We start from the raw sequence: 13,849 nt of genomic DNA on the forward strand, positions 1-13,849 counted from the left end.
CCCCGTTTCAACCGTGACTCCTGAACGAGCTGCGAATTGCCATCGCCATTTGCACCGTGCGCAGACGCGTGAGTCGATATTCGAGTTTTGTTGAATAGAGAGTGAAAAAAGGACTTACCTTGTCGATGGATATACTGGTGGTGTTGTATCTAGGTCCAGCAGTACGAAAAATCCAGGAGAGGACTATATTCCCTCTTAGAAGAATATTTATAAAACTACTACCACGCGAGGCTACGAGGTAGGTCGAGATGTCGTCATCGATCCTTGGAAGAATCAAAACAAGAATTTCTGCGAATTCGGTTTCGTGGAATCGACGATCGTGGCTAACGAGTATACCTGCTGTCCGATGCATAAATTGTTTTTGTTAAATACCAGGATGGCCTCCAAGAATTCTTTGACCACGTGTTTGAAATTCCTTTCCTTCTATCGGGTGGGTTCACAAATAACTTGCGTTTCTTAACTTATAATTTATTTACAAATATATCACTACATAATAGATCTTAATCAGAAACTTCAATCCGTTCTTTTACCTTGATCTTCATAATTTTTCATAAATTCCTTTGACTTTGACCGAGATGATTCCATATAAAGAAATGAACATTTTATGATGATTGAATTGCTCAGAACGATGAATACGTAACAATAAAAATATATAAGGTCTATCGAGTGAAGGGGGTGCTAAAACTAATAATTTGTTTCGAACGACTGAATAAACCTCCCGGTGTTGTCGCAGAGGAAGACAATGCTCGCCTATTTGCCATTTCTGGACGTTTCCTGGCGATCGATGTCTTAAGTTCGTCTACTTGGGAACAATGCCTCCGAGAGTTAATTGTTTGGTTGTGAGGAAGCAGCTCGTAATGGACGACATCCTTCCAGTTCTACCAGATGGACAGCAGGTCCTCCGATTGATGGCAGGCTCTGGTGAGAGACATAGAGCCATTGTGTCGACTAAATCCAAATCATTTCTTTTAAATTTGTAATTTTACACAACTTATGTATGTATCATAATACATAATACTAAATAGAGTAAATACAGTAACGGTTTCTAAATAAGTTTGTGACATTTTCACAATCAATCCACGCAGAGTATGTGTTCTAATATACAACTTACATCTGGTAGTAAATTAACATTATGACTCACATATTTATGTACATAAATGTTGAACATGTAACTCACAGTGGTCACTAATGGCTTGCAAGCTGATGCGACAATAAATAAATAAATAAATAATAATAAATCTGATAGTATGTTCCAATGAAGAATGATGAATCTGTACCTTCTTCAAAATCAATTCCAAAATTGTTACGTCCCCACTACAATGCAACCCTGTGAGTAAATACCTTAGCCCTGTAACCGACACGTAGGGCTCGAAATAGAACGCAATTAAGCCGAATCGTCATTCCGCCGCACGATCGACGCATCTTACCAGCGATCGGGTTTATAGACCTCGCGCAGATACGATTGGCTGCGCTGATCAAAGCGCGTCTGCATTTGATAGACGCCAGGCGCGGGGCGCGAACGTAATTCAATTCGACAGAGCTACACAGACGGTGGTCGTTCGATGGACATAAACTGTGCTAGCACGTGATTAATGTTCCCTCTGCTTTTATTGCTGTCACCTTGTCGATGTATAAATAATGTCGCGTCCATATTCGAGGAGCCCTTTCATCGTTGCACGCGTGGGTGTGCGTGCCACGTACATCTAGGCACGGTAGCGCAGGAATAGTCAATTGCAACGGCCGGGCGCAATGGTTCAGACGTGCAAGAAGATGGCGTGGAAAAGGCGAGATACGCGGACAGGATAGGAAAAATGTGCAGGGCCACGGTTACGGTGATAAATCACCCTCGATCTTACTCGGGAGATCCTTTCAGGTTCTTGTTAGCGAAACGTCGCTCTTCCAGGATCCCAGCGAAGAGGGTTCGTGGGCTGGGATTCGTGGTTTAGGGAATGGCAAAGATTCTATCCTCGTCGGACGGGATGCAGTTCTTCGCACGCAACAAAACATTACAAGATTCAGGTGATGCTACCGGTAATCCTACTTGACTAACATGAGCTAAGCGACGTCGCAGTGTCTCGCTTGCCGTGAAGAAAAATTACAGACAAAACGGGCGCGTGGGGGTTTCCCGGTTCGACGGCGATGGACAAAAATAAAGAAAGGAAGTCGGCTGGGACCGAGCACTTTCGATAATTAAAGTGCCGTGTTAGCGTCACCCGCGCTGCCAGTTCCGAACTGGAGACGGTTAAACGCTCCTAATCCCTTCCCTCGATTGTCCTAACAACTTCACCCCTATTTATTCTCGCGAGTTTGCCGAACCCACCGCCGGACGGGAGTGCGTCCGTCTGGAAACCGCGAAATTCGCTTGGAGATCCAACGACGCGCGACTAATCAACAGCAGACGCTCCAAGAACGTCTCGAAACAACGTGGCCTTCCTGTGAATTCCGAAGTGGTCACCGGTTGTTTCACGGGGTGATTAGTTATCTTTGTAGCTGTTCCAAAGAATAATGAGCCTACGAGCTCAGAGTAAAGTAAGTAATAAAAATAAAAAGCAGATTTTAAGCTTCAAAATGATATATAGTATGCCAATATTCATTACAAATTTTATTAAAATTTTAAACGGTAAAGTTTGACAATGTGAAAACCTAACATCTAACGCTCTACCAATTATTAAGTTTCACCTCGTTATCGATAGCTCGTGCAAGTTAAAACCTTGGCTAGACCGAGTGGTCGACGAATGCAGTATTTACAATGTTCCTTCTCTTTGAACCCCTACTTAGACCTTTGATCGCAGAAAATAGAAGAGGTTGGACAGGACGAAATGAGACGAAGCTGGCGACCACTACAGAGAGCCTCGAGAGCGGAGTAAAAACTTTTCTTATGGAAACTAAGCGAGGGTTATTATTTCGTGGAACCGCCAGCAGCTCCAGCGTTTCATTGCGAAGTTGTTGGCGTGCAATCGGCATCAGGCGTGTTTTACCGATGAGAAGCAACAGTGGCGGCAAGGTTGCCACGGACTCCGACTCTCTGGAATTCTAATGCGCCTTTCGAAACTTAACTGGGCGAATTGTGTTATTCAAATTCGCCCCTGCTCCCATCCGTTGCTATTTTCCGACACGTTTCGCGAAATCGACCCGAAACAAGGAAACCATGGCGCGAAAGCGTGAAAATCGTTTACCTTTTTTCTGCGTTAGATCGTTTGACTCGATGGAAAAATGCTCTGTTCTGTGTTATCTTCACTGCGACTGATGGGAAATGAGAATCTTCGAGTTTAATGAAATTTTATGTATACGTCTAGAACATTCTTTTATTTTTATTCACCTGTGAAAAATCAACGATATATTTTAGTTTGAAATTGATACTCACATGTCAATTGATTCCAATGTTTTTATATAAATTCTTACCAAGTTTGGATTAGAGGCACAGCGGAATTCCTTATCCAGCAACACCCTTTGTGTTATATTACTAAAGCAGGATTCGCAGAAGAATTATTTACCGCATGATTATTGGGGATTATACACTACCCGAAGCAGGGATTATACAATCGACTGGGAGCAAATAGTGTTCGGCAATACAAAGCACCATTATTATACCACCGATCGCGTGGTTTAGTTACGCGTGTGCGCGGAGAGAAAGCGACACACGCTGTTTACTCGCACGCAGACTGCGAGCGTTTCATTTTCTCAAGCTTAATTAACCACCGTAATCATTACCTACACGCGCAGCACCGCTATAAACGGTGTAATTAGCGTAAGTTTTCATTTGCAGGATTACAGCGCAACGAAGATCTGGTAGAGGGCGAGGACAGTGGGGGAAATCGACGAGGAGAAATTTTGATATTTAAATTCCGTACCTATTCTCTAATTTTCTCGTTCTTGAATTTTATTCTTTGAACCGTCTAATATAATACAAATTAGGAATGCAGCCAAATCGACACCGTTTACTTCTCTTTAAATAATTAATACCAATCCAGTTTCGCCATAGATTGGCACCATTTTACTTTTCGTGGCAACTTCTTCCCCGGCGTCCCTAAATTTGCATTGGCGGAGGTGAACGAAGGAAACGAAAACGCGTCCCCTTTAATCCAGCCTCTTGTTATTCGAAAGACGCCGAGAAAATGAACGCGCTCGCGCAATTTACCGGAAGTAACGAGTCCGTTATTTCGTTAGGTTGTCACCCGTTGTCGCGTCTACGTAAAACTTCTTCCGGTAAGGCTGTCACGTTCAGTAGGTCCAACAGACGTGCCCGTGACACCAAACTCGAACGGATCGGTCCTTGGGTCAGACACCGAAGAAGAGAAACGAGGTGTAGCGAGAGGTAAGGGGTTCGCCTCTGTGCTCCCCCCTACGTCTCTGCTCAAACTATTTATTCCGGCACAAATCGCATTACCAACTTCAACTGCAAAATTGACTTCGCCCAACTTTTACGACGCCTTCGCTCTTACGCCACTTCGACGCCACCCGCACGGTCAGAACTTCAGCTTGTACGAGGGTTTACCAAACTCAGTTTAAGAAGAAGAAGAAGAACTGTTTCAACCGGAGAGGGACGCATCTTTGCGGGACTTTCTCTCTTACCCCTGTCGATATAAAATCGCGCGACGCGAGCGCATCCGACGGAATGGCAGTTGGGAAGTTGGAGCCGCTGGGAATAACGAACGGTATCGTCGTAAATTGCTTTATTTTTTTTCCCCTGCCAACCGTTTTCCATTAACCCTGACGGAGAGAGTGCGGAGAGTGTGCGTCTTCCGGGGGCTGAAATGCCGTTTCGATCAACGGAGATCAGGGAAACTCGGGAAACTCGGGAAGCTCGAGTGTAGCGGTAGAATGGCAGCTTTACTGTCTTTATTAGTGAGAATTCTTTAACATCGGTAAAGGATATTCTGTATCGAATCATTGGAGCTATATAATTGAAGCTTAACACTAAACCTACCGACGTTCATAATATATTTATTTATATATTTTCGTAATGTATTTTAATTACAAATGCTCCCACGTTCGTGTCACTACTACTTTTTATTATTTCTAAATAGAAACATTCACAGATTTATTACTATGCTTCTCCTTCCTCTCTTCAGAAGTCATTTCCAACTACTTAATTGGTCCACATTCTATTTATGGCAAGTACCATGTCACATGCACGCATTTTTTATTGCTTCTCGGATACAGTAGGGAGTAACGCACTTTCACTTCTAACAAGGAAATCCATGTAATCGCAGAAACGATTGACGTATTACATATTTTTTCAATACAAGTGACCTATTAATGCTTAATAGGACTTCCGCAGTCGACGATTTCAGCATGCTATCTAAATGTGAAAGCCTCGTAAATTTTAGAAGAATTTATTATCAAAGAAAAATAGGAAAAATGAAGTATTAAGAAAATTTCTATTCAACGGATAGTAAACAAAATGATAACAAAATAATAAGAAGAAAATATCTATAAAATGCTTAAAGAAGCGTCTGTTTTTGACCTTCCTGGGTACATGGAATTCTTTAGAGCAAGTAGGTCCATTGAGCATGTAATGCACGACATGACTTGGGTACATGATGTTTCACGCGAGAGGATTGATAAGGATGCATCAGGTGCAATCGTGGATGCGGACGTGCACGATAGAGGAGTAGCTATTACGAGTCGTGGAGCAGAAATATATAAAAGTGCGAAGGTGTCTGAACAAGTATTACCAATCGCTTGGCAAGAGATCCAATTGCAGAGAAAATTTCACTAGTATTGGCAGACAACAAATGTGTAAATTGATACATATACCAATGGAACTATAATAGTTTATACGCTCATATGAGTAGTCAATCTCTATAACATTATCAAGAGATATTTTGATAAATCACGAGACTCCGGGAAAATCCACTATGCTAAAACCACATTCGTAGCCTTTCACCAAGAAGTATTATGCATATATGGCGACAGAAGTAAATTACTGGCATCAATGAACCAATTACCAATCTTGCGAACTGAGTGGTTTGCTCGTATAAAGGAACTAATCATTCTTGACACATTCTGAACTCATATACCACCGTTGCTTTAATATCATGCGATTAGTTGCAAAACACTAGGAGCCTGGAATTTGAGAAAGAGTATAAGGAATTTTCAAAATACAGTTATGTGTTTATTATACGAAAAAATAGAACACTAGTATTGACATGATATCTAAAAAATTGCAATTTTTAGCAATCACTATTATACATTCTCGTGGTTAAAAAAAAATGTACCAGAGGATACTAAAATATCACAATTTCGACGAGGGAAAAATTCAACTAACAGATTATACGCACACCCACACATAGTTCACTGGAAACGATTGAAACTTTTATCTTTTTACTAATGTAGAATGAAAGCCCGACCGAAAACGTGTGCTTGTAACTCACGATAAAGCTGGTTAACCATACGTTTGTCTTCTCGTTCGGCTTAATCGTGACTGGCCAGGTGATTTATGATTTCCATTTCACCTCAGCAAATACAGTTGTGCCGGCCAGACGCGGCAAGGCGTGTAAAGCAATTACGAGTCGAAATAGCGAGAGGCCGAAAAAAAAAAGAATTAGGCGCCGTCCCCAATGAAAAGTGTTGAGATTATGAGAGTATTGCGTGATCGAACCGTAACGGTCGGAAAACAGTTTCCGAAACTTTTCATTACTCGCTACACGTGACGTCATCCAAAAAGTCGATGTCATTTCGATTTTACAACTCCTTTTACAATGCAATAAAATTTCAAACAACAAAAATTAATAAGAATGCAAAGAGACCTGCCATTTTTATGTCTCGAAGATTAAAAGACACTGCTTACACCCTAAACCAGCGGAGAAAATAAAAATGAATACAATTTCGTTATTAAAAATTCTTGATCAACTTTTTCAAAGACCAATGATAATTCTGCTAATGGGGAGGCGATATTAGCCCAACTACTTGCCACAACCCACGCATAACTCGATTCCGTGTACACTTGGAGCAATTATGCATTCGCATCCGATATTACCGCGCGCAATTAAGCCAACGATTAAGAGACGGGAACTTGAAACACGGCATGGAAGACCATGGAAAAAACGTAATCGGCTATGTAAGCTATGTTTCTGCAATCTAACGTATTTCAAAGCGGAAAGTTTTAATTTGCGCGCGAAAGACTCCATAATCGAAGGCGAACGTAATAACTTTACCCCGTGTTCGAGAATTTGCACGAAAATAGTTCTAGACTCTATTTCAGGTGGGCGTGTACTGTTTCCAAATAGCTGATCCAGTTTCTGATCACGCAGTGGCTAATGCGTTCATGACCACATTCCGTGAGCATTCGTTATCGACGTCCCGACGCGCTCACTTCGGACAATTGCCGCACTTGTTTAATAAAAAGTTTAGGAAAATGCGTAAAGGAGGTCTGCATCTGTGACGGATCACTTGATTGCAACAGTCGAGTCAATAGTTTGATATTGTCCCGTTTCCAATCTAGGACGGTATTATTTATGTAAAAAATCGCTTAAGATAACACTAGAACGATTTAACGATGACAGGGAATAATTCGAAGGTTACCATTGCTTCATTCTTTTTCATGGAATCATATACTATTCTGGTCCTTTCATGTAACAAGAACTATGATAAATTAGGCGTGATCACTGAAGGTCGTTTCCATCAGTTACTGCAGTACACACGCCTCTATAATCAAAGTTAATAATTAATGAAGCAAGAAATGTTCTAAAACCGAATAATTCCAAAAAATCTGAAGGTTTGCAGAGTTGAAGTACAAGTAAATCTAATCGCATTATTATGAAATGCTATAAAATTATTCTAGAGAAAAACACATCCCCTCTGGTAAACTTTGGCTCTTCAATACCAAGACGATAAATTTAAAAAGAATTGTATGAGACATATCAATGCGATTAGATTTACGTATTTTTTGTTTCTGTAAAACTTCAGGTTTTTCCAATTGCATCGGTGGCCAAACTTTCCTTGTTAGATATGGTAGATATGGCAACATCTTTAGAAACATAATCGGACGTTCGTGGGTCAATTGCTCCGGATCTCCTTATCCGGTGACCTTAAACTTATTTGTAGACTTACTTAACCCATTTGCATCGGCAACCGCCTGAAACGCAATCAGAGCAATTAGGTCATTTATAAATTCTAAATACTTTTATAACTTTATAATTACTGATGGTCTTGATTGAAGTGATTAGAAAATTATTTAAAAATAGAATGAAACCTTTTGTCCAGAATAGCAACGAAACTTTATATTCATTTAAAATCTGTTTGGGATGTATTATAATAAATGTGAATTTTACTGTCTTATAATATTATCTGAAGGGAGGATATGATTCCATGTTAAGATATTATGGCAATTTTCATATGTTCAAGATAAATTTACCCGTAAAGGAGCCAGGGCAGTCATGTACCTTTCAAACTAGTTTTCATGCTATCTTTCAAGCTTTCACCTGAATTATTTTTCGATATTGCCAATTACTTTCACGATATTCGTCTGAATCGGACCGATATGGCATACTTTATTCATTACGCATAGTTTGTGTCAGCACTTCCATTTTTCTGGTTCCCACTCTTGCATCTGAAGATAGCATAATTCTTTAAGAACATTGATAGCAACAGGAAATATCAACTAGTTTTCCTCAAGAAATATTTTGTGAGATTAGATTGATGAATGTTAATCATAATATTTGTAAGGGAGACGGTAATAATCAATAAGTATAAAGTAAGAATATTAAAGATATAAATAACGATATTCAATTTATAGAATTAATAAATCTTGTAGTTGGATCAAAGATTGAAAATAGGTTAGTTAGCCATCTAAAAGGTTTCCATTCTCTGACTCCCCCGCTAGAATTGCAGCCCTCCAAGAACATGTTAAAGGTATAGTTGACTATACAAACTTCGAACTGACTGTACTCAGACTTCCCCCTTCCCTGTACTTCATATGGACGCTCTACACTTCACGGGCACTTATGCGTATTCCAACCGGCACTCCATCAAAGTTGGCAACAACTGTAGTTCTAAATAAATTTTTCTGTTCCGTAAATCTCGGTGGGCGAATATGCAAATATCGAAAAACGATATCAGTTCGTACGCAGCATACAATTGCGCAAACTCCACCTGTTCCGGAATTACATCATTCTAGCATGTAATTTATTCGTTTCGCATAGTAGCAAGTACGATACGCAAGGTGACGTCCTTGCGATTGTCTATTATCCAGCTGACACAGCCAACTGGTTCTCCAGTTGTCAGCCAAGTCCCCCGATAACTGCACGGATTTTCCGACGACGAGCCGTGAAACGCATTCGGGTTGCCCCGTTGATAATCCAGTTCAAGGTGAACCGCACTTTCGAGTCGTATAAACGGCGAAAGTGGCCAGCCTGGGTGGTAGCGATTCGACTGTCAAGAACGTTTCCGCGCTGCTCCGTGTAGCAGTTCACTTTGAATCGCAAACTCGACCGTAGCCACGGTCCCAACGGGTTCCTGCTCCGACTCGAATCGGTGGATTTCATATGTTTAATATACAACGAAGATTTACGTTGTTCACGTGTGCCTAACCGTTCGCGTGATGTTGTTATTAAGTATCGTTTTCGTCCTCGGGACTGTACAATACGCGAGTGCCAGTGGATTCAGAGTCGTTTTGGATTGGAAGTACTTAGACTGGGAATCGCCAAACATCATCCTGACAGGGAAGAACTTTACTCTCGGAAATGCCTTCACGCAGGATGTGGATATCGACAGAAAAGGACGCGTGTTTGTGACGAGTCCTCAATGGCTGGATGGTGTGCCCATCACGTTGTCGGTGGTGACCAATGTCGAAGGACCTGGAGGAAATTTGCTGATCCCGTACCCAGATTGGTCCTGGTTCACGCCTTTCAATTGCGACAGCTTGGTGTCTGTCTATAGGTTGGCGGTAAATATCCCGACGATGAGTGTCCATTGTTGAAATCAATGTTGGATGAAATATGTTCTGGTCAATGTTGCATCAGATAGCGAGGAAGATTGCATTTTAATTTCACTTTATAATATTTACCCCACACAAATACTAATCTCAAATTCATCAAGCCTTTATCCATATAATACTTTAAAATTTTTTCTCATTTTATTCATCTTCGTTTTCACGTTCACTCGATCTATATTCCGTAGATTTTCTCTCAATTTCCTTGATAATTCTTCCTTCGCCTAATCCTGCCAATACTTCAACTTCACATGAAACCTACTCCAAGGCTGCGTAAACACACGTACAGCCTGTATACTTCATTAACGCTCGTAAACAAGGTTATTCATCGTAGGAATATGTTTTACTGTTTCTTTCTTTTTTTTATAAGTGTACTGACAAAATCTGTCCAGATAGACGAGTGCAATCGTTTGTGGGTCGTGGATACCGGTCGCATCGGCATGAACGCCGTTTGTCCTACGAAAATATTGATCTTCGATCTAACGACGGATAAGTTGATCCATAAATACGTGGTGCCGGATGATCAAGTGTTATACGGGAAGGCAGCATTAGTTACGCCGATCGTGGATGTCGGAAAAACCTGTCTCGATACTTATCTGTACGTGGCGGACGTGGATCAAAATGGGCTGCTGATTTATGACTTATGTCACGATCACTCGTGGCGGGTAAACAATACCCGCGGCAATGCTTTCGGCCCGGACGACGACGCCATGTTCATCACTATTGCTGGCGAAACGTTTGATTTGACTGACGGCACCCTGGGAATGTCATTGTCACCGCGAGGATTTTTCGACCAAAGGTACTCGCATTATTTTTTAAAAATAGGATAGGTAGCTTTGACAATGATTAATCGATGTTAATCATGCGCGAGAAATCGCGGAAAAGGGGTTATGATCAACGTTTGGATCTCCGATGAGGTTATTCATCAAAGTTTTGATCTATTTCCAATTTACTCACCTCTGCAAATTCTCATATTCGACTATTGGGATTTATTACACAATTATATTAACGAACCCACTCCCTCGAACAGACTATACAAGTCTCCATATCTCATTATTCGTACTAAGCACATTTCGCAAGCCTGGACTTAACTCTCCTAGAATATACACTCCGTGATGAAATATGTTGAATATTAATTCCTGAAAAATTGTAATACGTCCGAGCAGCTCTGGCGCGATCGCAATTAGACTCGGTCACGCCGCTCGAAACACATTTCCCTTCGACGAGGATAATCTAACGACACCCGATTTCCAGGTATCTTTACTTTAACTCGTTGGCTAGCTACTACCAGAAGTTTACGGACACGAACTCCTTGAAGCTAAGCGAGTTCCGCGAGCCAATAGTGTACCAATCGAATCTGAAGCGAGCGAGCCAGGCAGGTGTCCAAGCAACTTCTCGGAGGGGCGTGATATTTTTCCAGTTAGTCCAATTAACGGCCGTCGCTTGTTGGAACATTGAGAAACCATTCACACCGGAGAACGTAGTGATAATTGCTCAGGATGAGTTGACGCTCCAGTACGTGAGCGGTATCAAAATCGTCGTGAACCGTCGAGGCGAGGAAGAACTGTGGTTCGTCACAAACAGATTACAAAAGACGATAAACATGACCCGGAAATCTAACGAAACGAACTACCGTCTAATCAAGGCGACGGTTGACGATGTTATTAGGGGTACGAATTGCGAACCCTCCGGCATAAAGTATACGGGCCCGGACACTAGATCCTGGCACCAAGTGTGAATCAGATAAATCGTATTATCCAAATCGAATTTACCTCAAGAGTTCCTCCAAACGCATCTTCACGCCAGACATAAAAATATGTTTATCTGTAAGATATTTCCTGATATTTCCTGACTCGTGGTGTTTAAATACCTAAAGACGGGACGCAGCTAACAGTGTTCGAAACTTCACTTGTAAAGAAAATAGTAAGTAACCTAAGAAAATAGCAGGTAAACGAAAGTAATTTATTTCCGTCGTTTGTTCACGTTATTGCAATTAAATGTTTGTAAATCTTTTTACACGATAAATTAATGTGTATAAAATGTATCATTTGTAAATATTGTTTTTCTTTTCTGTACCTAGGATATGAAAGTATTCAATTTATTTGCAAAGATTTTCTTGAGTCTAGACGAAATCCTGTAATAGAACGAACTTAATCGATTTCTGCATCCAGGTGTCTAGACCAGTCACTAAATGAACCAAAACAAACTCCATATACAGCTTCGATTTATCGACTATCGCTGTAACCCTTTCGTAACCCAGGGTCGAGGACTCGAAACTTCCAGGAAACGTAGAAAATCGACGTTTTTCACCCTCGAAAAACCAGCTGGACGCCCTAAAGCACAGTTTCATCCAACCCCGATAACCGCGAACCGCTTTCGACGGACAGAACGAATAACCGCGTTAACGACTTCGATTACTTTTGTTTTTTTACCCCTGGCTTTTTTTTTGTCAAAGACCGTACGGTAACCAAACGCGGAGGACCGTTCGGATATTCCCGAGAGAATAAGCCGCAGGAGCAGGAGAGGGGTATCTGGGAGTGACAGCCCAGCGTGTAGCAATTTAGTTAACCGTTTCATTGCTACCTTTTGAGATGTAACGACGAGGTCTGGCCGTGACAGGGGCGTCACCAGGAGCCCGAATGTTTCGATGGCGGTTGCTCGCCAACAGGGGAAGACAGAGGTGTCGCGGGTCTCCTGGCCGCCGGCAGCCAAGCAGTGGCGGCCCCTCTTTGATTCCTCGGCGACGATATCTCCAAGTTTTATCAGCCTTTCGGGCGCTGCAAGGTCGAAGCAGGGTTCGTAGGTGGGCGTAGAGGGTGTGGGCTGGTTGAGATAAATGCGCATTCACGAGGAATTGTTCGTGTTACTGCCACGGCACTCTCGGGATACCAATAGAGCGCGCAATGCCGGGAAATTCGTGTCACCTACTTCTCTTTCTACGGCGCAGTTCGGCGTGTGACTAATGGCGGCATATTCATGGCACAGCTTCGCCTCTCCAGCTCCCCTCAACACTACCCCGATCCCGCACCCTTCGCGAAGCTCTGGCAGTTAACCTCAGACAACCCCTTCGTCGTGATAATATACGGCTGCCCTTAAATTTTCGTTCCCCTTCGGTGCCTAGCGCCCCTCCCACCCGTCCCTGGCGTCAGCCTATTCCGACACGTATGGCAGAAAACCTCGTGTGTTGGTCGGCCGTTGATAACCGATCTGAACTATGATCGCGAAGAAAGAAGTTTTGATAACTCGGAAACCTTTTGTTGTATACATTTACGTAGAGAATTTAAAAAAAAAACAGAATGACGGCAGGTCGTCCACATCATCTCCAAACCCCAAAATGCTTCAGACACCTCGGTTCCACGACCTGGTGGGGATAACCAGGCGCCTCTTAGACAGGATTTACCCTATTATGCAAATTTCGTGACCCCGTGAACGCAAGTCCCGGTGCCAAACGGGCCAGCCCCGCTGATGAGGGTGATACGCGACGAACTTATAGTCCGTACGAGATAAGAATATGGTCGTCAAGGGGTTAATAAGCGAGGTTATAAAGGGGACGACGATAAAGAAACCCCGTGAAACACGACACAGCCGTTCAATATTCTTTTTACGCGATTTCGTAAAGTGGGGCTGACTGAGTTATAGCACTCGTTCAATATACCATCGTCATGTGGAGGTATTATAAAATATTGCGATCCAGGGCGAAAAGGCCGAGCAGAGAGGTATAATATCATTGACCGCAAACGATCCACGAGAGGAGAGATGGGAGGGGGGGGGGGGGGGGGGGGGGCACGTTATCCCGATCGAACTCGTTACATTATGGGCACCAGGGGGTTATCTAATGGGGGGATGGGCGGCCCGGGGCAAGGGGGCCCAGTTTTTTTTTTTTTTTTTTTTTTTTTTTTTTTTTTTTTTTTTTTT

General features: G+C 42.2%; 3 protein-coding genes across 3 annotated transcripts in view; all 3 read left to right on the top strand.

Annotated features, from left to right (window-relative positions):
* LOC128875212 (CUGBP Elav-like family member 5) overlaps positions 1–13,849 on the top strand; it is a 447,698-nt gene that overhangs the window by 196,418 nt on the left and 237,431 nt on the right. The window lies entirely within an intron of this gene.
* LOC128874964 (CUGBP Elav-like family member 4) overlaps positions 1–13,849 on the top strand; it is a 614,239-nt gene that overhangs the window by 110,203 nt on the left and 490,187 nt on the right. The gene's annotated exons all lie outside the window — the stretch shown is intronic.
* On the top strand, positions 9,221–12,000 carry LOC128874962 (major royal jelly protein 1-like). The gene is made up of 3 exons (XM_054120182.1): positions 9,221–9,889; positions 10,327–10,733; positions 11,189–12,000. Exons 1-3 carry the CDS (start codon positions 9,545–9,547, stop codon positions 11,670–11,672), a joined length of 1,236 nt encoding a protein of 411 aa, XP_053976157.1. The 5' UTR covers positions 9,221–9,544; the 3' UTR covers positions 11,673–12,000.

Source organism: Hylaeus volcanicus, chromosome 4 (assembly GCF_026283585.1).
Source record: "Hylaeus volcanicus isolate JK05 chromosome 4, UHH_iyHylVolc1.0_haploid, whole genome shotgun sequence".
NCBI classification, from domain to species: domain Eukaryota; kingdom Metazoa; phylum Arthropoda; class Insecta; order Hymenoptera; family Colletidae; genus Hylaeus; species Hylaeus volcanicus.